The following is a 25,554-nucleotide window of genomic DNA, read 5'->3' as shown; positions in this document are numbered from 1 at the left end:
GTGTGTGGAATAGATTCCCACACGACGGTTCTTCCCAGACAGCGTGAGAGCCGAGTGGTGGTGAGCGCGCTGCAGTCGTCACTCCACTCTCGTCTGCGGCATGGCCGTGACGAGTTTGCGGACGACGCGTAGCAGCGGCACGCTCTTCTTGGGGCAGGCGTCCTCGAAGTCGTCCCGCTCCACGTCGTAGGCGGCGACGCAGTAGCGGGGAAACTCGTGAGACAGCCGCCACAGCTGCAGGTGGGGACGCCGAATTGCCAACACAGTACACAAAAAAATAATAAATAAAGAAAAGCTGAGCATGGTGGCAATTCCCACCACCCCGTTTCAAAGGGGGCGCTCCTATCCATCCATCCATCCATCCAGCAAAACACACTGCCGGGCGAACTGCTGCATAGCTTGTAGTAGATGACGCGCAGCAAACGACAGCGCACAGGAGGAACGACGGAAACACGAAGCGCATGTCCGTCGTTCCTTTTTGGGCTGTCATTCACTGCGCACCTACAAGAGTGTAGATGAAGCGTTCGAGAAAAGCCTGACAATCGCGCTTGTACATCATGGCCATTCGCTCGGTTACATGCAATGCAGAAAAGAAAAGGAATCTCCGAATCCCCATTTGACCCTGACCTCCGCCAACCGAGCCCAGCCTGCCCAGGAAAATTGTGCCCGGTCATCATCTCTATGCGTTAAATGTGCTGCCGAAAAGAATGTCAACTTCTAAAGTTTAGCTACGATATAATTAAGTCATTTAGTTCTTTCCTGCTGTTTCACCGCCACCACCAGCAGGGCACCTGAACGTAATTGTGATTATAACGTTCGCAGCAGATGTGCTGGCTCTGAGTCGCATGCGCGTCGCAATCTTTTGGCCTTAGCAGTGTAGTGTAGTTCGGTAGATGACGCACTAAGGTAACTAAAAAGACAAAGTACGTTCCGCATTTCTCTTTTCCCTGAAGAACAGCGCGAACTTGGACGAGGGCTGAAGGAAGACACACAGACGGGCGCTGTTCTTCAGGAAAATGTACCAACTCGCCCAAGCATCCGTTTTAACGTTACACATTTAGTCATGGTAAAATTGGAAGGGACAGTTATTCTCCGCCTTAAAGGTATGAAGCGATAGCGTAATGTTTAATTTTCATGTACGAAGAAGGCCATTCTCTACTGCACATTCACAGATCCCTGGCAGTCCTCACACCCCTCCTGGCGCAGTAGTGGAGCGGTTAAGCGATGCGCCACTGCTCTGCGATGGCAGGCGTTCCCCGCGGTGGGCCTTGTGTTGGCCCGGGTTGCTCTTCTCGAGGGACCAATCATTAATTTAACTGTTACCCGCCGTGGTGGACAGTTTTCTCCCTATCCGGTGGGAAGGTTGTGATGATGCCGCAAGGTCACGTGACCTAGGTGTCACGCCTGTCCCCTAGGTTGCTCTCTGAGGGCCACATGCCAAGAGCCATGCCCGTGATTTTTCTCTCACTACGCAGACACTGAGTTTTGAAGAGAACTGGGCCTTTAACGTTAAAAGCTACCCCAGCGCTTTGTCCCCGTGCGTACCTTGTGGGTGACGGTCTGCTTGTTGTCGTATGCGTAATAGATGGTCCGGTTTTCCCGGAATCGTGACACGGCCTTCCAGTCCACGCCTTTCTCCATGGACGTCTGCTGGCAGGGCTGCGAGAGAGAGTTTGTTGCAATGAGAACGTAAATATTATGACGCAGGCAGATTTTCTTAATTAGGTAATTGGTGACGCCAGTACTAACATTCAGCTTGAGGCTAAGATCTGATCATCGTCCCTGTAGTCTCATTTGTGATTACGAACTAGTCAGAAGTTCAAGACAGGGATTGAGGAGCCTGAATCTTGATCAGGCCTTCTGCGACGAAAGTAAATGTGGCGCCGCTTCCATCTCTTCGCTGGTGATAAAGGCCTGAAGTCTTGTTTCCACTCCGAACCAGTTTCCTAGCTAAGATATTCGCAGTCCAAAAAAAAATGAAAAAAAATGTGGACAACTAATCACCATTAGCCGTGACAATACGATAGCATAAGAACCTCGTTGTGAGCTGTCATGCAGGACCACACATATACAAATGGACAAGAGGGTTCCCCTATCCCCACCTTGTTTCTGCTAACCGCGGCAGGTGGCAGGTCAGGGCTAGATCTATCATGCTCTAGCTTCACACGTGACAGGGTCCTTCCCTTGGTAGCCGTCCATTGGTCTTCCTCCTCTAGAATAGAAGAGATTTCCCTTCGTCCATTCTGCCACCTCCCATCCAAACTATGGCAGGTCGCTGCTGGCGCATCCGTGTACCAATGATAACATGTGGCACATCCGTGCACCAGCCGTGTCACCTGCCAGTTGTCAGGTGGCAAAGTGTGACACCGCCGGTGGTTGTGGGTCGTGCGTTTCTCATGTTCTCTCGGGATAAAAAGGAAGGAACCGCCCTCGTATACCTCTCTGAGGCCCGTGTAGGAGTAGCCCAGCATGGCGTTCTTCACGGGGCCCTTGCGCGCCTTGATGACGGCCATGGAGAAGGTGAAGCAGACGTTGTCGGCGTGCAGGTGGCGCCGCCACGGGTGCACCTGCCACAGCCGCTGTCGCTGCACATGCATAGGACGTAAGTGTTGGTTTACTGGGTGAACAGGTTTGATGCAGGCTTCAAGGATGCATTTCTGGCGGATCAGCATGAGGTGCGCAGGAATAATTAACTGTAGTTTATTGCATAGCACACAGCAGCTGCCATAGTAGTTACATATATATTACTGATTAACAGTTGCATCAAAGAAGAAACCACATGTGCAGCGGTTTAATTAGCCTCATTCTGTGATCCGTGGTTCCGCTGCTGAATGCTAAGATATCTAGGTAACGTCAACTCCGGTACCATAAAGTACCAGTCAAGAGCCTCCACGATGACGGCACATTCGACAGGGGAGTGCTACCACATAAAAAAAGACGACTGAAGCTATGTTGTCAGTGTATCTATGCAGCCTCGACTTTGCCTGGTGGGCAAGGTTGCGTAGTTAGTTTCCTATGTGTCTAGACAGTTTTTCTAAAGCGGCTGATGCTTTCCTAACCTTTCGTAACCGTGATGGATGGTATGGTATGCGATATTTAACGTCCAAAATGACACGCGGGCTATGAGGAACGCCATGGTAGAGGGTTGCGATCAAATTTCGAAAGACGAGGTATTGAACATGCGCTGACTGCGCACATCACACAGGACGTGGTAGACGCGGTTAAAGTGGTCTACGTTACAGCGAAGGAGACTGTCGTGTCTAACAAGAATGCACAATGACCTGGAACTTGTGACTGTCAAACACCTTACAATATAACGTAAACACCTCATAGCATTTCGTATGAAAACGGAAGGTTAGCAGCATCTTCGATCGCTACTCAACTTTGCCGTGCAAAGCATTTTTGCTTCACTGTCTCCAATGGTACCTGCCGCATTGGACAGGCTACTCACCATGTACACGTCCCTGGTGTGGGACCCGGCGAAGGGCTGGTACGGGTTTGGGAAGCGCCTGGTCTGAAGCCCCGGTAGCTGCACCACTTGGGTCTGCAGGACCAGGAACTGGGGCAGCCTGCGCACACGGACAGTCATTGCGGATTGTGTAAAGAGGAAAAAAATTGTCGGAAAACAACAATGTGCGACACCTCTGTGCATAGTACCCAGTGGACACCGGTGGTCACATCGGGTGCGTAGGGTCCTGCTCTTGAAAGGCTGGTTTATTGGTTTATTGGGGTTTAACGTCCCAAAGCAACTCAAGCTATGAGAGACGCCGTAGTGAAGGGTTCCGAATATTTCGACCACCTGGGGTTCTTTAACGTGTACTGACATCGCACAGCACACGGGCCTCTAGAATTTCGCCTTCATCGAAATCCGGCCGCCGCGGCCGGGATGGAACCCGCGTCTTTCGGGCCAGCAGCCGAGCGCCGTAACCACTGAGCCACCGCGGCGGGGCCCTGCTCTTCAATGCACCTCAAGGCAATCCCAGAAGCTGCATAGCCGATACGTACAGCGAAACTGCATGCGCAAGTAGACTCAGAGGTTCTCATAGCTTCTGCGTTCAGCTAAGCCGTGTGTGCAGTTTCCTGAATGGGAACGTGAAAATGTTTTTGATAGCAGTGCTCAGACTTTAGAAGACGCTTTGAACATTATTCAGGCTGAGCTGAAAGAAATCAGTGCTTAGGTTTAGGTTTATAGGGGCTTTAACGTCCCAAAGCGACTCAGGCTATGAGGGACATCGTAGTGAAGGGCTGCGGGTAATCTCGACTACCTGGGGTTCTTTGTCGTGCACTGACATCGCAAAGTACACGAGGCTCTAGCGTTTCGCCTCCACCGAAATTTGACCGCCGCGGCCGATATCGAAGCCGCGTCTCTTGGGTCAGCAGCTAAGCGCCATAAGCACTGAGCGACCGTGGCGTGCAAAACAGTACTTAGAGAAGGCACATTTTTTTAAAGCGAATTCACGGGATGGGGGGGGGGGGGGGGGGGGGGGGGGGGGGGGGGGTAGTTTCGTGAATGAAAGGAAAATGGCTGATCTGTTAGTCATACCAGTCCCCACTAAAATACCCGGAAAGCAGCAGCGTTTTGTCGTGATCTTCCTTTGGGATAGACACTGTCCTGGAACGTGGTTCGGGGGTTAGAAGAGGCTACTTGTTTTATATGACGGCACTAAACAGAGTATACAGCAAGCGTATTCACAAGTTGGTCAAAGTACCAGTTCGAGCCTGAAAAGCGCTTCATCTCAGATCTCTTGCGCAGTTTCTGCAGAACAAATTAACCAGAGTTCTCTTCTGTTTGCATAGTGCTTGACAACAAAAGGCATGGGCATCTGCACGACTTAACAATATGGAATCTCGGGTTAGAGTGTACTGGAGCAGAATGGAGCGGGCGCAAGAGTTTGAAGGATCCGGAATGGCTGTGTGGCAGAATGAGTCACTTGCCTGGCCAGCCGCTCGAAGAGTCCCCTGGTGAGGTCTACCGTCCTCTCCACTCTGATGATGAGGCTGGCGTTGTTCTTCATCTGGTGCACGAAGGCCTGCGACAAACGTCCCGTAAGTTGAAAGAAAAACACGATCTGAGAAGGCAAGACTGCAAGAGCGAACGGCGTTATTGTTTGCAAATTGCTAAAGAAGCTACACTCTAAACGGCCACGTTATCGCCAAAGAAAACGAGAGGTATAGGGTAAGTAGATCCTCAGCGCAGGATATCATTACAGACAAAAAAAAAGAGATAAATCTCTAATGGAGTCGTGAAGGCGCCTCCAGGCATTGCATACCACTGCGCCTCCATGTGTTTCGAGACAATAACAGAGGCGTGTAGCGTACAAGATCGTCGATTATCGCCACTTGATCAAAGGTGTCCAGCTGTTTGAATACACTAAAACTCCGGCAGAAGAAAACAATCATCATAAGCTTTCTCGCTGTTCGCTGTAGCAGCGGTCGTCAATGTCTTTGTTGTTTATCTTTGTATGGGCCACCAGCTGTATCTATAGGTTTAAAAAAACTCCAGAGGTACGTAAAGGAATTCAAGCCTCCTCGTGATTCTTATTGCTCCTAGAAATCCGGTCCCTGAATGTCAGAGAACGCTACGCCTCCTGCGCACTATTCTGTCCAATCGCTCCCCCCCCCCCCCCCCCCCCCCACACACACACACTCCTTAGTAAGCCATTTGGATTACCAAATGTCAGCCACGTCATGAGCATACAGGAATTCAGTTGAGAGTTTAAATTGTGGGAACTTTACGCGCGCTAGAATGCCTTCAAAGGGCTTCCCAGCGATTATTTTAACCTCCGCCATCGACTGTAGAAGAAGCCTGCCGTTAGCGGGTTCACAAAAATAGACCTCCAGTTGGCGGGGTTTAAGTACTAGAGGATAGGGTAGAGAATTTTGTAGTTAAATAGCATGGTAGGCTGCCTTCTCAAAAGCCCAACATTAAGGGTATTGCACGCGCAGCTCTGAGAGCGCTGCTGTAGTTTTCAGAACGTTACGCTGTGAGAAAAATTTGGCAGTAGAAACAGCAGCTTTAGCAGATGGTTGTTTAGGGGCACTTCAGTCACGACGCCTACTGCACGCAAAGTCGAACTTCTTTCATGGGCCATGCAACCGAGGCGCGAATTCCTGGCGCACCTGGCAGAAGCGGATGAACTTGGTGCTCTCCAGGTGGCTCCCCATGACCAACTCGACACCACGCAGCTTGAAGTATCGCAGGTAGACGACCAGGGCATGCAGGACGTCTCCCTCGTTCCATAAGGCGGCCTTCCAACGGAACGACAGGAACCGCTCACGGTTCTTGGTCAGGCCGCTGAACACACTGTAGCCGTCGCGGTCTGCGAGGTCGGGGCCGCCGTCTGTCTCAAAGCCTACCCCAGATAGCCCGTAGAGTCCACCAAGCTAACTAACGCGTTCTTCGGTAGGTTGGTCCGCCTCAGTTGGGCTTATAGCATTCCACGGTTATATTCCAGTCTTAACATGGCCCCCGCAGAGTGGTCTATTCTGGAGATAGCTCAAGCACCTGAGCTAACAATGAAGAGCGGAAGAAATAGATATATGCAAAAGAAGCACTGCAGAGCACTGCTTAACACGGGTGCCAGGGAAGAAACGGATGCATGTGTGCCGAGTTTCAAAAGCGTGGTTAATTAAATAGCACCTCTTTTATTAGGCGACTTGGTAATGTGCGCAAATATTGTCACGGGTCGTTCAAACGACGCGGGTCGTGGGGACACTGGAGACCACAGGAGAGCAGGCGCCAGGGAAAGTCCAAGCGGTCGCGGCCGGGCTCACGAGCGATTTCCCACCGAGCCTCTTCCTCTTTGCCGGCGATCGGCTCCCCGCTCGTTGAAGATGACGTTAAGTGGAAAAGAACACACATGACAATATAATTATGCCTGCTTGGCCGGTCTAGCCTCTGAGAAGAGGGTGTAGGAAGGACGTTGCTTGAGAGCTAATTTCACTGGCGTCACAGGCGTTTTCTACCAATACCAGATGGGCAAAATATTGAATCAAGGAAAGATTCCTTTCAAAATATCAACAATTTGTGCAAGTTCTGACCTCACTGATGTACACCTCAGAGTGAATATATTTAAGCAAAAGGTAAATGCATTTAAGTAAAACTATTGGCGTTATTCTCAAACTTCTAATCAGTGATTCAGAACACCCGTCGACTGTTAATGATGCAGTAGCCGAGGCCCTTTACCTTGGATGTTGACGTATGGCTTCCCGCTGTTCTCAGTGCGTTCGATGGCCATCGGTCCGGTGTAGATGACGTGTGTGCAGTGGGTGTCCAGGGCCTCCCCCAGCCTTGCGGCTCCCCTACCGTTGGTGGCGCACAGCAGCACGTTGGGCGTCACCTTGATCGGGGAGTCGTCTGCGATCGCAGAGGGACGAAAAGATTGCCGCGGTTAAGCTTGTGGTTTGACACGACCAATTCATCGAAAAGCAATTGTTCGGATCAATACTGAGGGTAAAGCATAGGCCAATGCATCATTAGGACGAAACAGTGTTTCCTGTTGACAGTTTAGCTCCCGGGTCACGAGCTAATTTGTAGTCGGCCGCGAAGGGCTGTTGAGAGGGTGCCGCGTCCGCAATGAAAAATATGCGCCGCTAATTGGTACCGCATATATATATATGTATTTCAAAACGCACGCCATAGCCGATATGGACTCACAGTAACTACAACATCACCACATACAGTTATTCCACCGTTCACCACCTGCTTCTAAATGCTTGCCAGGTGCGGACGAAGAGCGGGCTGCCCATTTCAGAAAACAGATATATAACAACTTCTAGCCGAAAAACTGTGCTCGGGACAACTTTAAATTTACGGCCATCGTAGGGTATTTATTGTCTGGAGCCCGACTACAAAACAACACCAGCGCAGAGCGAAGGCCGTCGATACAGATACCAGTGATCCTTGATCTCTGCGGAGCCTCCAGATATCACTGGAAATGGTCTGTTCGTATTTACCTACTTCTAATTCTTACTGTGCTGCCAATAGTTTACATTCGTACACATTAGCATCGTATACACTATCAAGGCGAAACAGCGCTAAGCACCTCGTCCTGGTGCATGAGCGCAGTTTAGCCTTGTTGTGTCAAACTGAACTTCCTAAGTATGTGTTGTATTTATAACGCTGCATACTCGGCTGCTGTTGACTCCGACGCCACTGAGCTTTCTTGGCCTCCGTACAGATAACAGCAGTGCCGTTGTTTGCCAATCAGTTCGTCTATTTGGTACCGAGGGCTACACATATAGCCCTTCAGCCGCCGCGGTGGCTCAGTGGCTATGGCGCTCGGCTGCTGACCCGAACGACGCGGCTTCGATCCCGGCCGCGGCGGTCGAATTTCGATGGACGCGAAATTCTAGAGGCCCGTGTACTGTGCGACGTCAGTTAAAGAACCCCGTGTGGTCGAAATTTCCGGAGCTCTTAACTTCGGCATCCCTCATATCTTCAGTCGCTCTGGGACGTTAAACCTCAATAAACCATAAACCATTTAGTCTCTGAAATCTGAACAGGACTGCTTCATCCTGCACTGTCTTTTCACTGCACAGACTTCGTCTCCAGAAATAACGGTCGTCATTACTCCCAGAACAACGAAAAAAATTAGCTGAGGTTTAGCTCTGGTTAAACCGGGCAAGTTGCGTAAGCAAGCAGCAACTGTTTTGCCCGAGGCGAACGCGCGTATTTATTCCCCGTTTCCCTCCCGCTTCCTCTCTCCACATTCCGACACATGCGTCGAAAGCGCGCGACTAGGCGCGCGGCAGCAGCGCCGGCGCAGCGACGGTCCTGCCACTTGGTGGAGCGTCCCTGAAACGGTTACTATGGCAACGGCGCTCCATCTGTTTGTCCTCGCCCACCGCCGGGAGCTACGCGAGGGCTCGAAGCCTAGCGCAGTATTGCTTACGGAATAAAATCACTTAGATTGTGTAGTTGAGGATGGCTTCGTTTATCGAACATTAAGGACGTATCTGTGCCCAGGAACCTGAGGTAAAGCCACTTACAGTAGGTTACCCACTTGCTTCCGTGCCTTGGCGCGTCTGCAATTGTGTGGAGAAGATGAAAAATTCATAAACAATGATGACTCTAAAAACAACCAAAGACGAGCTGCTTGATGAAGGGTTACCAAATTTTTGGAGCAAGCCTCAAGGAAATGAACAGGACTAGAAAAAGTGGAGTTAACGAAACAACCCTTGCGCTTGACACGTCTCAAGCATTACCAATGCACTGTAGTACCCACTCTGTACCGGCTGAGTGAGATTACCAGGTTCGATTCTGAGGGTTTCAGTCATTTAAGAAACGAGATCGTCTGTATTACAGTTCATTTATCCATCTGGCGTGCGCCCTAAGCTACTGTGCGGTCGTAGCAACGTCCTAAAAGCCGTTGCTGTCGGCAGCGCAACCAATTGGAGGTATCATTTTCCTGGATTTGTTTTTAGAATTTTTTCACTTCAATTGATCGAAATTTTATAAGTTCTCTTAAAGACAATCTGTTATATATTGAAAAGTGCTTATAGTTACGAAAAACTGCTTATTATGATGAAACGCTTAAAGCAACACCATGAGACCCTGAATTCTGAAACACAACCGTATTCCCGAAGTGCAATACTCATTGGCACGTGCATTCTTATCGCTTATTCCTGACACTAATGCTGGTTTGGTTATTCACCTTGTTATTCAGATATCACCGACGGCGGCTGCCAACGGTTCTTTCTTCGTTGCTTCAAAAAGAGGAACAAGCGCCCGACAACTGAGAGTGTGTATGAACAGAGATGTGGCCAAGCGTTGATACACCCCTACTCAAGTCATTAAGATCATGGATCATTATGTGAAATAACCCAATGAATTTATATTGAAGCTCATGCAAGAATGTCAGCAAAACCCGAAGCACAAGACTCTTCACGGTGTGTTTGAGGTGCGTTTCTATACTACTATCTCTACCACGCCTGTAGTGGCTAAATTGTTTTCGAAATTCATAACATAAATGATATAAAGTGTTTTTATTTTCTCATTCAGTGTTCATCACCGTTATATTTATGACATGCTTAGCTAGAATGGTTGTACCACGGCTGAAATAAACAGGTGGTAATGATCTCGATTACGAAGCCGTTATGCACAAAACACATAAATGGCGCTGATAATACAATGGACGGGAAATGTATAGTTGAAGGCGGAGGGAGGGGAAATGTAATTAGAAAATTTGGTGGTATTGGCTAATCGACGGCGGATGCGACAAAGTGCTAGAACTGAAAAATAAGTGGTAGCGGTGACAGCCCCACAAGAAGAAGAAGAATGGTTCTTAACGCTGAATAGGTTGGCATGAAGCTTAGCTCAGTTCGTAAGCCTTAGAAAACAAAAGAAAGTCACGATTTATAAAACTACACAGGGTGGTCAGCAATTAAAATGCATCAATTTTCAATTATTTTTATTGTTTATGCTGCAGTAACTTATGTTGGCGCGCTAGTTGGGTTTGCGTTTTTCAGACAGACGCGGCGCTACACTGAGCCATAACTTGAACAACAAGCGCTGCCATGTTTTTATCTCCGTTTACCTGTGTTCACCTCCTCTTCTATTTCTCTGTGAGCTGAAATGACAAGAAAAATTGCATTTATTGCACAGTTCTTGGGGAACAGCTTCTAAATTCAAGCAACACGGAATATAGTCTGATGGGCGACTTGTTATAGTGATGGGGGACTTGTTATAGAGTGTTCTGGGGCATACTGCGTCACTTGAACTGTGACGTGGCGATACACCTACAGATAATGTTCCATATGCACGGATGAACAGAAAAGAGGTACAGATTAGACTAAATTCCCTAGATTTAAATTCATTTAAAGCTGCGTTCCAGGTAAAAAACCCATCCGAAGAGAAAGAACAGGACGTGCATTAAGCTCCTCAGCCAACGTTCCGAACGCTGGAGTTCCAGGTTATCAGCTTCCACTGCCGCGGTGAAGCCAGACTAAGGAGTCATATTTCAGTCTCATAAGAAGCAGAGTGATATCGGCGCCGTTATTTCTGCAAAGTAAAGAAGTCCTCTTCACTGAATTAAGTTCAAGAGGCCGGCGGTCGCACACCTTTTCATCAAGGAATAAAGTTACAACGCGCGAAACTACCGCACTCAAATTATTCCAGATACTCATAAGGAATATGAAAATACGATGTGATGGCTTCTTCGTTCAAGCAGCATTCTACTTCGGGGGAAAATTTTTCAGGCTTTCTCTAGGAGTTTTCCTTTTTTTTTTCAAAAGTAAAGACGAGTAAGCGTTAACCTTTCTATGCACAACTTACTGAGTGGAGCATCTGGTGAGGCAGGCTTCGCGAAGCGAAGGGGCGGTGCTGGAAAAGGAGAGCACGAAATATATTTTTGCATATAATAGAGCGTGGTGTTTCCAGGTTAAAAGGTCTTGAACTGTCGCGTGGAGAGTGTCGTTCAAGGCGCTTTGTGAAAACGTGATGGATGGCTGTGTTAGTCACAACTCAATAAAGCACACCAGAAGTGACCAAATCTCCCGTTAACAGGTGTTACTGGCAACCCTGTTCACTGTAGTGATAACATCAATGACAACGTCCTAGCGATAAGCGATAATGTGCCTGAATACACACTGCGGTCGTAGTATGTCTGTGTATCAGTGCATGGCCCCGGCAGTCCTTCGCTTTATCTAACGCTAATCACAGAATAATCTGTGTTTGCTTCCTCTTTAGCCTGTAACCCTCTACTAAGCAGACCTGGGAATGTCTGCCGTTTCGTTCGTAGCTACTATTATACATTATCTAAACGTTTTATGTAATTTCATTCATGGATTCTTGTTTTTTTTCTTCTGTACAGTACGAAATTTCCGCCATAGTGGATAATCTCTCGTATTTACAGGTGCCATCTCTTCAACCTCCTTGACGCTCATTCGTAATTAACTAAATTGATTGTCTCCCTCCTGAACCGGTATTTCAGTTCGAATAACTCAGCGTTGTACTCTGCGGGGGGGTTTTTTTTTGTTTTTCAATTTACCGCTCACGCAAAAGCAGCCCGGCAGAAGAGGTGCGACCGAAATCGTGCGGTTAAGATTAAAATTGCTGTAAATGAGAGTACTTACGTGCTGACATCGGGGAACCTGTAATCAAATAGACATAGTAAACAGGGAAGACTTGATTTACAATGCAAACACGAACAATCACTGCAGAACGCGAGGGAAGAGTAGGGGCAAGACTGCTAGCTATAGCGTTGGGGTTTTTGAATGTTAGTAGATGGTGTTCAAAGGCTGTGTGTTTATAGCAAATAATTTGCGTTTACTACAGCTTCTCAGGACTCAGGGAGGGGAAGTTAGCAGATGCCTTGTCCGACACTGTGCCAACATCCAAACAGATTACGTTGGCTGTGGCCCAATAGACCAGAATAGTCGCGTTTTATGACCACCGTTCCCTACGGGCAGCACATCATGTGACGATCGACTGAAAGGAAAATAGTTTAGCTCCGGCCTTCTTGGGCATTGTTAGGAGACACAATCGTCCTTTGAATACGGGAAAGAGATGGAGCTATGGCCTACATTGTCAATGCGAGGCTAATACTGCCTACACCTTCACCACAAGTGCAAGAACAGGCCGTTGAAATAGCCGTCATGAGCGGTATTAGAGAGATATAGCATATCGTTACCGTGTTTACGTTACCGTTTACCGTGTTACCGTACGCCGGACTTTCCGGTTAGCGTTCCAAAACACGGAAAGTGTTTTAGCGTAGCGTCACTCCCGTATCAAGTTACCGTAACGTAAAGACTGATGATGATAGCAAGCATAACTACGCGCGTATTGAAAGAATTTCTTAGTTAGATCCTGCATAGATGGTAATAATATTTATATCAGCTTATTAAGTACATACTACGTTACAGGCCGAGCGGCTTTTCAAGTGCACTCGTGAAGCTAACCAGCTTAAGCCGTAGCCAGCACCTAGTCAATCCCGTAGGCCTAGCCGACGTCTGTAGTTTTCATCTTTTCGTTTCATTTGTGTGGTTGGGAGCAGTGTTCTACCGCTTTGTCCGTACGATTGGAAGTCATGGCCTGCTACAGTGTTTTGAGTGACCCCCTCATACTTGGGGCTCTATCGTGGAGGGAGATTGAAGATATGTATGCATACGTTTCCCTCCTGGAGCCGGAGCCGCGCCGAGATCTGGCGGCGCGTGGCCTCTTAAGGCCGTTGTACGATCGTTTTTCAGGCGGATCCGCCAGCGAGCGAACCGCTCGCTTTCAGCCTCCGCTCGGGCGTGGGGCGGAATGGTGTTGTACGATCACTTTTGCTGCTGGCGGACTAGACGAATGGTTCGAACGTTCCGATTGGCGCTCCCGGCAGTGCCGCCCGCCTAATCGCCTGCAGCGGTACAGGCATGTGTTTTTAGCGAAACACGCAGATATCTTGCGGTAGATATCTGCGTATTAAATGCGGCGTATTCAAGACAATATCCGTTGCGTCAACGTTTCTTTTGCTGCGGGATTTTCGTCGAAGGTAGACTCGTGGTCGGCTGTGATTCGGGCTGGAACGGCACGAATCTCGGTTCAGACGACCCTGACGGCCGCGAAACAATTCTCGACAAAAGTTTGCAAGATCGAAGGCGAAGTTTGCAAGATCGAAGGCGAAGGAAGTTGGCTATTGCAGAAATGTTTTCTAAAAGCTGGCCGATTTGGATGAAAAAACTTAATGGGCCAAAGCAATCTAGCAGGGTCAAGAATATGAAATGTGTTTGGTGATTTGTAGCACATGCCAATAACACAAATAGGGCCATAGGTGCTGGGTGATGAAGGGTTAAAAACAGAGGGGCCAGGCTATAATAAGGCAGGAAGCTATCTGTACAGCATGCACTAGATATGCCTATACAACCTGCTTCTTTTCTTGTTGTTGCTTTCTGTAAATTTCACAGAACTTGATCATAGCGTACTGTGGGGTGCACCGGTGGCAAGTTGGCATGTGGAAACTGTGCTAAGGGACGACGACACAGAAAGAATTGCTACCCTGTGCAGTGATGTTGTTACCATCGTCTTTGTTCCTAGCGTAGCTTTACCAGCTCCACAGGGCTTATTTTGCAGTCTGCAAGTAGTCATGTCTGTAGCAAGCAGTCACAGGCAAATGAAGGTGGTAGCAGATAGACATATGCAAGTGCATCGACGAGATCTTCTCAAAGCTTCGAGAATGTCTTGTTAAACAAACTGCTGCGGCTGACCCAGGAAGCGCCGCTGAACAACCGCTTAACACCAATAAGGCCCATTTCGCGAGCAGCTCTGCAACAATAGCATTGCGAATATATCCAGTTTCATACCACTGATCTCCGGATCGAAAAGGACCATGAGCAAAATCAACAACAGACACTGTCATTGCCTATGAGGTGCTTCAAGACCACTGTATTTTTCTGATTGCAGTGGAAACCAACATCCCACTTAAACTAAATACAGCCAAGCATTTGTCAATATTGACTTAACACTGCTAAGCAAAAAGAGAAAAAAAACAATGGCAAAGGTTTTCTCAATATTTTTTTTCATCTTTTCCATCAAGACTCGTTATGCTCAACTTGCTCTGTGGACAGTTTTGATTGCATAAGCTGCTGCTACACTTTTTTTTTCCGCGCTACATCAATTGAAATGCTCATGAAAAACAGACTTATGATTTGGCACATATTAGAGATTTGTACACTGTCAATCAGTCGTGATTCAAAAGCGGCAATGATTCTTGTTTGTAATCGCGTAATACCATGTTGTTACAACCTAAACCGAAATGGCTAGAGGTAGTCTTCAGTCACCCATTCATCACGCCGATATGTTTATTGCAGGCAAATGTGCGCACAGCCGGCAGGCAATAAAAAGAAATGACACTCCCGAAGATACATTTGCACTGCACCGATGTTTTCACACAGGTTACACAGTTTCTCCGGCGAGTCGTAACCCGAGCACCCATCATCACAAAACGTACTGAATGGAGCACCAAAGCGCAGAAGGATGGCGACATCGCTGTTGTCTCCGCAAAAGTCCTACGGCCGTGCAGCCAAGCTCGCGTCGCGTCAGGTCGCACACACGGCAATTCTCAAGCACAGTGCCAACACGAATCGCGAACAAAATGGTAACGAATGCGTAGCCAGCAACTCGGTCGCGATCACTGCAACCATCGCAACGAATGCGACTAGCTGCACAACGCCACGTTCATTTCAGCATTCGGAAAGCACGGCGTGCGTAGTGAGCTTTCGAAGGTGCACATTTCACTGCCTTGACGTAAAATCACTCGCTTCGATCGCAATCACTTTCACTACGCGGACACTAGTCACTGTGCTAGGCAGCTCATGCACGCACAGAAGTTCGCCGTGAGCAGCTGTTGCTCGCCGCTGTGCGTGATGATCCTCGCAGGAATTAGGAACGCTTGCCGCAACCACAAACAGCTCCATGTAAACACTTCGTGACACCGCCAACGCGTAGGTCTTGCGTCGGTTTGAAGAGGCGCTCTGTCAACTACATCAGCGTCGATTTCAACTCTGGAAACTGTCGCTGCTCGCCGCTGCTGCACGCGGAGAAGTTTGCAGTCGCCCTGAACACTCGTAATATCAACATGTGGCCAATATAGTATGCCTCGCGGCATAGCTGCCACCACTACAGCCACGTCTGGTCGTTCGGTCCGCCAGTCCGCCTGTCTGGCGGATCCGCTCAAAAGCGATCGTACAACGGCCTTTAAACATCGACGGCATGGAGGACACAGATTTTGAGCGGCACTTTCGCTTCAAGAAGCACCCTGCTCGCTTGAACACGCTGCGTGTGCCGCCATGCTTCCTTTCTCTACTTTCTCCGAGCTAGCTATCTTGGATTGGCTCGTCTACGGCCGTCTCGCAGCCCGCCTCGTAGCTGGCACAAAAACTACTGTTGTTGCTACTTTGGCGACTTTGGCTACGTACGCGGATAGCTAGGCTTAACGTCTCGAAAATCACTGAATTATCTCAACAACATGGGCTAGTTGTCACTTAAACCTCAACGTATAGGTAAGAGTATGCGAAATAAAAGCGAACCGCTACCATTTGAGTGAGCTAGCGCCTCAAAGAATCCAGCGGTGACATGCATTTATTCCGAAGCGGGCGAGCAGGGCGCCGCCATGTTTGTTTACAAGCGAACGCTAACTCTCTCCGCCACGCTAAAGAGATTCCGTCAAGTGTAACCGGCACGGTAATGTTCGCGCATGCGCAGATGTCGCTAGCCGAGCCCGGTAAGCGGTAACCGAGCCCGGTAAACGGTAACGTAAACACGGTAACGTTATGCTATAACTCCCTATTGATACGAAGAAGGGTTTACGTATAACGGCGCCGACTTACCGGCATACATGAAGAACACAGTGACGGCGATGCTCAGCAGCAGAAAGGTGGCCAGCGCGGCGGCGGTCATCCACCGCAGACGGGACTCGGCGCTGAGCTGGGGATCTTTCTCGGCGTAGGGCCTGCGAATCGAACGCCGACTATAGGTTTCACTGGCGTTTCGTGATATATGGTTTGCTTTGGTTTATGGGGTTTTAACGTCCCAAAGCGACTAAGGCTATGAGAGACGCCGTAGTGGAGGGCTCCGGAAATTTCGACCACCTGGGGTTCTTTAACGTGCACTGACATCGCACAGTACACAGGCCCCTAGAATTTCTCCCCCAAAGAAATATGCCGGCCTCTCAGCCTAGTGCTTGCGGTCTCCGAGCGCGATCGCACGACCTGCGAAGGGCGGCTCCGAGTCCTTCGCAAACTATCACCTACGAAGGAGTGCGAATGGTCGGGAAGACGTCCGGAGATCTTCCCGTTTTGGCCACATGCCGCCTTTACTTCGCTTTACCTTCTCCTTACATCAATCCGAGTTGCTTCGCTTCGCCCTTACCATTCCTCGCACTCCTTCGCCGCCTAGCATATCTGCCTCTACGCACGTGTTGCATCACGGCCAGCACTTACCTCATGTCTGGCAGTCACCGTGTGGAGATACGTAAGCTGGTAGTTTCTTCTTGACGAAGCTGTTGGGAGAACAGGTGACTATCAGTACTTTTCCTGTTCCGTACTGTTCCTCGGCCTACAAGTCCCTCTGTTAGATGTTTCAAGTTTCAAGTTTATTTTATTTACATCATAGATGTTGGTAGGTCCGAGTAAAAAGTGATCGCAGATCTTCACAGGCATATTTAGTGCAAAAGACGGAACGACAGCAAGAAAGCACGAACACGGGCGATCGCAGATCACTTGAGGAACCCCTGGACCCTCCTCTACTTGGCATACAGCAGGAAATATGAGTATTTTATAAAATATTGCAAACATCGGAATATCGGCCGACACTATAGACAAAACTTTTTACACAGACACAGATATACATACAAAATATTTTATACATCAACTAAATATATATACTTAACGTTTTGTTGCTTATGTGAAGGCAGCTTTAATTTCGCGCAAGCTCTTTTTGAAATAGCGACATTCATAGACTGTAATTGGTTTAATAAGTGTGGCATATTGTAACGTAGCATCTGATAAGATAGGCTGAAAAACCCTGTAATTTTTTTGTCAACATGCACACAAAAAAAAAACAAAGTATACCTTCCCCACCTTTTCGTTACGACTTCCAGAATAACTGACGTCCCGATTAGTGCGCTATGTTGTCTTAGTCAAGAAGTTTACAAGTAACGTTAGGAGGGTGAATTATTGCTTTCAGCTGTGTACTACGGCAGTCCTGTAAAATGACTAACACATCTGAAGACAAAGTATATGCTGCGTGGACACATTTTCATTTGCACATTGCAGTGGATTTAAATTCTCTCAGTAAACACGCAATGATCCTTTCTAAACACAGCAAAAACATCGGAGAGTAATGGCCGGTGCACCTCGTGCAGTTCGCTCTTTTACTTAAAAATAAAAAATACGCACTTATGTCGCATTGTTGTGCAATAATCAGCGAGTAAAAAAAAACTTCAAGACCTATGACCCTCTTCAGGGGGCTCTGGAGCGAAAGGGAACTATGTTATCGTCATTATCATCACCCCAGCGGTTACGATACTTTCAGCGTCCGGCCAGTACAAATTGGTCGGCTTCAGATATAACCATGCTAGTTATAAACCATATTCAGTCCAGTGCCAAAGGCGTCTCCGACTGCTAGCCCATTGCGCCTGTCCTGCGCCAAACGCGACGATCCCCTCCCAGCTGACTTCCTTGCAATTTCGCTGAACAACGATGCCCGCAGGTGGATGGAAGAAACGTCAGACGAGTACTCGAACCAAACCTCACTGTGACTGAAACCCGGATGTACCGGCCAATGGTGATTTTTTTCTTAGCCGCCTAGCCAAGCACTTATGACAGCCCTTCAGCTCCGAATCTGTGTAAATTAAGGTGAATCTTTGTCCTCACTTCTTGACACCTTTCTGTCTTTAGGAATGCCGTAAAGGCTCCGTTATATGCTTGATAAGCAAAAACCTGTTGCTCGCTTACATTTCGAAAGCAGGTACGTATATATGCGGATCATTGCTTATGATGAAGTTTGAGAGCACATACATTGGCATATGAAAACACTTGTGGCATGTTGATGTCATTTAGATCTCATAGAACTCAAATTTCCTATTTGATCTCTCCGGCTGGCTATAGGCTGCATCGCGTACTACGAAGTGAAACAGCGATAGACGTGCCATGTACCTAGAGGCTTTCGTTTGGGCTAAAACCCGATTTTACCTGATTCTCGCACTCCGAGCACAATTCCAAAGAATTCGGTTAAGCCGGATTTCTTCACGCAAATTCCACTTCTAGGATTTATTCCGCAAATTCCACATCGCACAGTACACGGGCCTCTAGAATTTTATCTTCATCGAAATTCATGGGAATTTTAATGTGGTTCAATTCCCATGTTAAAATAGCGTCTGGCGCTTTAATTCCATCTGCCTCGCGTGACAACGCAGATGATCAGGTACACAGAGACAGTGTCGCTATGTGACACATTTCTGCGCTGTGTTCACCGGCTGACCCACAAGATGGACAAATTGTAACCGTGGGTGGTGTTGCAATAGTCCTCCTGCATGAACCTCTCGTTGAGGTAAGCACGTCGTCACATTCGACGGTTTCCTTGCACGCGAGGCGAAGTCTTTATGCTTAACAAATCAGGCTTCCGACGCAGCAATTTGAACAAATCTTGTTCGGTGAGCGAAGACGGTGGACAAAGATGCTAGTGCTCAGCTGAAGTCTACTGGCTCGGAATGGTTCTATTCACGCATCTAGGCTATCTCGCTTGACTGCTGAATCCTGGCGTGTAACGACCGTACACTGGCCATAACGACCACCTTGAAACGCCACAGAAGCTGTGACAGCACGCTTCTGCTCGGCACACGTGATGTGGAGCAGCCGTGGGCGGTAGCCGAGACAAACACTGCAGAAAGGACCAGGAAAAGGCGGCTCACCTGAGCTGGTAGACTAGGCAGGTCCAGGTCGGGTGGCGGCAGGCACGAACAGTTAGCACGAGCGTCTTCTTTCCCTTCTTCTTTTCATCCCACACAGAGGATGGTGACAGTGGCGACACTAGGGGGGTACGAGGGGTGCGGTTTTATGGTTGGCCTCAAATAAAATGGCCCATACCCACTGCGGGGGAGGGGCCAAAACACAAGCATCGAACTGCTGGAAAGAGGAACGTTTGTAGAGGAGGAAAAGGAGTAGTAATAGGATTTCGGACATCCGTCCGGTATGCGCCAACTGTTCATCTCTTCAGATTGTCTTCGATGACATCTTTCCAAAACATGCAAAGTTAATGCCTTTTCATTTGCTCAGCGGTTTATTGCAGGATTACCTGCTCTGCTTTAAATCTCATGTGCTCATAGCGACAGACGCCTCACAGTGCGAAGAAAAGGCCGGTGTTGGCATTTTCTCCATCTCTCTTGACTGGTCATTCTCACTCCGCCTTCCCGATTACACCCCTATTTATTTGGCCGAATTTCTAGCAGTAGTCTTAGCGTTGCGCAAATTAAACAGCTCCTTGTCTTCTGTCATAATTATGACAGATTCATTATCGTTGTGTTCCTCTCTCACCGCGTCTACAACATCTCAGGCACTTCGGTTACTCAAATGCTTGGTTCCACCCCACGTGTGTTCATTACGGTTGGTCTGGGTGCCTGGGCACAGAGGAATCCATTTGAATGAGGTTGCCGATACCCTGGCGAAGACATCTCTTCAAGGCCCAGTCGTATCTGTGCTTCCACCCAGCGCATATATTACGGCGGCCAGGTTTCGCAGGTATCTGCTCTTGAAAGAATTCGCAGCATCAGCTCTGACCTCCTCTCCCGAATTCCGGCATCTCCTTTACCCGTGGTGCAGTAAAGGATGGCGATCACGCAAGCTTGAGGTTTCCTTCACGCGTCTACGTTGTCGCGTGCCTCACTTAAACTTCTACCTTTATAGATCTGGTCTGGCGGTCTCCCCATTGTGCCCGTTCTGCGGAGAACCCGAAACGATAGATCATTTCTTGTTGACCTGCCGCCGTTTCTCCTCTTTACGGAGCCGCCTGCTGGAGCTTCCGTTACGACAGCTTGGTCTAAGTCTGTCTGCCGGGGTTGCTCTGTCTCTTGGGGCTTCCTCCCTTGGGCACAGCAACTGGAATGTGCTCTCCGCCATGCAAAACTTCCTTACAGACACTAAACGGCTGCCGTCTTAAGCTCTGCTCTTTCTCATGATCAATATTCATCTCGAACGAAAGCTTTCTGAAACGTGGAATATTTAGCCCCGTTCTCTATTTCAGTCACCGATCTCACAGCATTTGTTTAGCCTATTTCAATTACACATCTGAGATCCTTTCATTTATTTCCTAATTGCTATTATTATCATAATTATTTTATTTTTCCCAACCATTATTTTCTTGTTTAACATTTTGTGCACCTATCAGTTGCCGCCTGTGTCTTGGCCAATCCCCCGCAGTGGGTACGCGCCATTATCTAGAGGACAACAACAAGTATAGGCTGCGGAGGTGGCGGGGTGTAGCCGTAGATCGGGGCGAACGGGGGGGGGGGGGGGTGACGGGGGGGGGGGGTGACGGGGGGGGGGGGGGGTGACTACGGTCGCTGCTTTGCGCTTGTCACTAGAGAATTTGTGAATTTGTTTTACGGTGACAGCGTTCATGCTGCCGTTCTGCAGAAAATTTGACGTCGTCGGTATCGTCGTTGTCGGCGTTGTGAGCGGAAAATCCCGATAGCTCCAAATGCCCAGCGTGATGGATGGCAACCTTGGTACCGGATTGTGAGGAAAGTGCCCACCGTGGCAGGTGGCGGTTAATTTAATGATTGGTCCCAAGAGGTTGCTCGGGAAGGGCAAGCTAGGTGTGACAAGCCTCACTAGTGGCTGTGATTGAAACAGCCACCTTCCGGGGCAGTGGCGCATCGGTTAACCGCTGCACCACGGCGCCAGCAGGGGTATGAAGACACTTCGTGATCTGTGAATGTAAAGTAGAGAATAACCAATTCTATAAATAGACTTTCACGTTTGCCTTTTTGAGCGCAGCCATATTGCCACTGGACTGTGGCAGGCACCATTCTGATTGGTGTATTTCATTTCAGTCTCTTTTTCAGGCCTTGATGCTGACCTTTTTGTGCTTTGTGGGCTGGCCACGAACGAATTTCTACTACTGTTAACCTTTATAGTGAAGCGGTGCCTCAGCACAATTGCGCGAAATGTCATTTCGGACATGGTCAGCTCCCGATTCTTTCTCCTCCGGTCTACACATTTGCGGTACGACCGTACCCGGCAGAGTTCGCGCAGTGAACAATTACTTATTCCCTAATAAACTACTGTGGTCGTCTTCTCACCACCTTGGCAAGCATGGCCATCCTTTCACGAACAGGCGACCCGGAATACACCAACACCCTGCTCCTGACTGGGATTCTCCCCACCACTATCCGCTCCCGCCTTTACACGGACCCTGACGCTCGTCACATGACCTCTTTGCTTGCTTTATTTTAGCGCAATAGCGTTAAGGCTCCAGTTGTGTAGTAAATCCGGCGTCGTAAGTGTCGTCTGCGTTGTCAGTAAACATAGGGTGGCGAAGGGTGGACCAGGTAGTCAACCCCCGGAGAAGCAACTCAGGTGGGCCACCTAGGTCGCGTGACCTTGTGGTGTCATCGCAGCATGCCCAACGGATTGTGAGTAAATTGACCACAGTGGAAGATTGAAGTTAAATTAATGACTGATCGTGACAAGTTGCACAGGAAGAGCAACTCAGGTCGCACAAGCCCCCCAGGTGGCAGCGCCTGCCATCGCAGGACAGTGGCACATCCTTTAACGGCTTTAAAAAGAGAGGTACGAGGGCTCCCAGGGAGCTATGAATGTAAAGTGTAGGATGACCAATTCCGCATATATGGCGATTAAATTATTAACCCTATCACTCCATGCCCTTAGGCGGAGTTTAGGCGTCCCCTCCAGCCTTTTCCAATGTCTCTGCTTGTATACATTAAAAACCGTCTGCATAAAATAGTTTAATTCCCCATGTTTTCGCTTGGGTCGTCCTGCACTGTTCTACGTCCTCGATCAATATGTAAGTACGTACTGACCCACATAACCATTACAAAGGAAAAAAAATAAAGTAAACCCAAAACTAGGCGCTCAAATGCAGCTTTAAAGCCATCAACTGCTTCTCGAAAGTCTATATTAGCACACACGGAGAGACAACGAATAAAGGTTTACACATTGACAGCACGGGGTTATTATACGGGCTGTAACGCAATACAACAGATCACTTCTCTGTCAGTAATGAAGAAAACAAATTATCTCTGATAACGAAGAAAGAAAACACCAATAAACGCACAGATAATATGCTGCATAATTATACACTCTGTTTAATCAGAGTTATTTAGACTGCTTAGAATGCGCCATAGTCATCAAATACACGCGTCCTGAATATGCATGCAAAAATCAGGTGTACAATGCAAAACTGCGTCTCTCGCGCACACCGACCAACTGTGGACCACGTGAATGCCTTGCGGCACGACGCTGGTATTCCGTTATCAATGCAGGGCGGGCGGAAACAGTCTTAATTGTAGGTGCGAGGTCAAACACGTGTATGGCACAGGAGGTACTACAAGCACAGTAGACATGTTACATGAAGACACGTTCGTTCATCTGCAGATTGTTCCACTGGATGGATGTCGCTATCGTGCAGCCAGGGACAGACAGCCGGTCACCGACCACACAGCAGTACTGGCGCCGCCTCTCATCTTCATTACGCACAGCGAGAGGTTTGGGGACTGTACATATGGATGCTTCCAAAATAGGTCTACAGGAGCCCATTGTAGGCTGCAGATATGTACAGTTGTCCGTTACCAACAAAAGATAGTGGCTGCATCTGTCCACAGGGACCGAGCTGTTCGCCTGCGGAGACAATGAGCTGGCGGCGGTCGTGTCAAAGTAGGCCAGGCGGTTGCAGTAGACTTCGTTGAGAACCCGGGACGGCCCCTAGGCGTCCCTACGGCCGCCCCATATGTACATACGGTCTCCAATGGCCGACGCGGAGGGGAAGCATCGCGGCCGTGGGGGCGGGCCCTTGGCGTGCAGGTGCTGCGGCAGCGTGCTCTTCAAGTCTAGGATGCGCACGTCTTGCGAGGAATCATCCGCGTCGATGTCGCCTATGATGCTAGCACAGCTGCAGTCACGCGGGCATGGCAGTTGGTCGCATACCTCGGGACGGCTCGTGTTGTAAAAGCAGTACATGACACTGCAGGCCCCGTTGCCATCGTGGCCTCCCCAGAGGTAAATGCTGTCGCCGTACGCCACAACAGTGTGACCGCACCTCTGGAAGGGCTCGCCTTCAGGGTGTGATTCCTTCTGGCTCGGTAGGCAGCGCAGCGATGCTGTGTCGAGAACCTGGATGTCAATGGGATGTCTGATGATGTAGTCATCACTAGTGAAGTAGCCGCCATATGAATGTACCTTATCGTCGACGGCGGTGGCCATGTGGTTCACGCGGCGATGTCCGCCCTCCAGTCCCATCGTCCACATTTTTCCCTGACCAATTTGAGCTTTCTAGACTGCTGAGCCTTGCACGAGCTGGCGTTCGGAACCCGCTGAGCACGTCCTCTTTCCTCGGCGTGGCCTTGATGTCGATACCAATCGGTGCACTGCCACTGACTTCCCAAATGTTCTCTCCTTTGCCTCTATGTCTCTAGGTAGCATAAGAGGGCACTAGCACAGCTTCGGTCCTCACTATTCGATCACGTTCCTACGTGGCACTCGCGGTACTACTGGACATAATATGTCCGCCACTATGGACGAGAGTGGCGCTGGTGAACACTCTGAAGATTCGGTTACATTACACATAATTACCACCCAAAAAGTAGAAGACTGGACAGCCGTCGCCGTAGCTCACTTAGTAGAGCCCCTGACGCGAAATTTGGAGGTCGTAACTTCTGATACCACCGGGGCCATGTGGTTGTTTTTTCTTCTGCTTTTATTAATCTCCCATTGATGAAATCTACAAATAAAAAAAACACATCTCCTATGCTCCTTGGTTTCAGTGATTGCTAGCTAACGTCATGGATGTCACAACGAGCACCTCTTTCCATACCCTTGTCTTCCAAAGTGTTGCGTGACGCTTGGCTGATAGCGCCGATACTCTTTGAAATAATATCGCCCTCGGTTGAGAAGCAGCGACGGCGTTCTTGAGTGTTAACAGACGTCCTTAGCATACCGGAGACGCATTAGCGGAGACGTATACCGGTTTACCGGACGACGCCTGCGCATGCACAGTGACATGGGTGGGGCCACTGCGCGTACGCAGCCGGCGTACGGTAAAGCGGTATACGTCTCCGCTAATACGTCTCCGATATGCGGAGTGGGTGGGGGAATAAACACTGGCTAGTGACATCCTAGTCGAAATCAAGATGAAGAAGTGGGCTTGGGCAGGGCATGTAATGCGAAGGCAAGTGTTTTGTATTTTCCGTAAAAGAGGTTCCACATAAAATAAAATTGAATTGAATTGAATTGAATTGAAGATAACCGCTGGTCCTTCAGGGTAACGAAATAGATTCTAAGAGAAAGGCAAGCATAGCAGAGGGCGGCAGAAAGCTAAGTGGGCGGATGACACTAAAAAGTATGCAGGGATAGAGTAGCCGCAGCTGGCAAAGTACAGGGTTAATTGCAGAGACATGGGAGGGACCTTTGCCCTGTAATGGGCCTAGTACGTATGATGATGATGATAAAAAAGTCCAACCTCAGCCCGTTTCAAGGACGTACGGTTACGTGCCGACATCAGTGAACCCTTGAAAAAGGGATAACAAAAACGGCCACAGTGAAGCAGAATGGCTTTAAAAACACTGCGCATCAAGAAAACAAGGTGCGTGCATGTGTGCATGTGCATGTGTGCATGTGTACAACGCGTGTGCATGTTGATTCAGCTAAACGCTTCTCAGGTCTGTGAACTTTATAAGGCGCAGCTTTTATGAATGCCACGCTTCGGGAAGACGCGGGCGGAGGCATTGAACAGATGTATCTGTCGAGGGAAGGCCGACATTAATGTAATGTCACTGCTTTGCTTCCTTCGCGAAAAAATAGTAAGCGGCAACATTCCACGAATTTTCGATTTTTTTTCCA

General features: G+C 48.8%; 1 protein-coding gene across 1 annotated transcript; it reads right to left on the bottom strand.

Moving 5' to 3' along the window:
- Window positions 1–78: 78 nt before the first annotated feature.
- Window positions 79–23,955, bottom strand: LOC149348601 (uncharacterized). Its single transcript, XM_089541806.1, has 11 exons — window positions 23,457–23,955; window positions 19,392–19,509; window positions 16,309–16,430; window positions 10,539–10,571; window positions 7,187–7,357; window positions 6,121–6,320; window positions 4,936–5,030; window positions 3,452–3,569; window positions 2,439–2,585; window positions 1,546–1,659; window positions 79–234 (listed from the first exon to the last, which is right to left on the bottom strand). Exons 1-11 carry the CDS (start codon window positions 23,953–23,955, stop codon window positions 79–81), a joined length of 1,773 nt encoding a protein of 590 aa, XP_089397932.1.
- Between the last annotated feature and the right edge of the window lie 1,599 nt (window positions 23,956–25,554).

This window comes from Amblyomma mixtum, chromosome 4, assembly GCF_055824585.1.
Source record: "Amblyomma mixtum isolate Tamu chromosome 4, ASM5582458v1, whole genome shotgun sequence".
In the NCBI taxonomy this organism is placed as follows: domain Eukaryota; kingdom Metazoa; phylum Arthropoda; class Arachnida; order Ixodida; family Ixodidae; genus Amblyomma; species Amblyomma mixtum.
This window is presented reverse-complemented; position numbering and strand designations above follow the sequence as displayed.

Coding starts and splice junctions, on each gene's coding strand:
- LOC149348601 (XM_089541806.1), bottom strand. CDS start 23,955: ATGGGACTGGAGGGCGGACATCGCCGCGTGAACCACATGGCCACCGCC. Junction 6,321..7,186: donor GCCATACGTCAACATCCAAG/GTAAAGGGCCTC, acceptor CCGACCTCGCAG/ACCGCGACGGCTACAGTGTG. Junction 235..1,545: donor AGCAGACCGTCACCCACAAG/GTACGCACGGGG, acceptor CCCCACCTGCAG/CTGTGGCGGCTGTCTCACGA.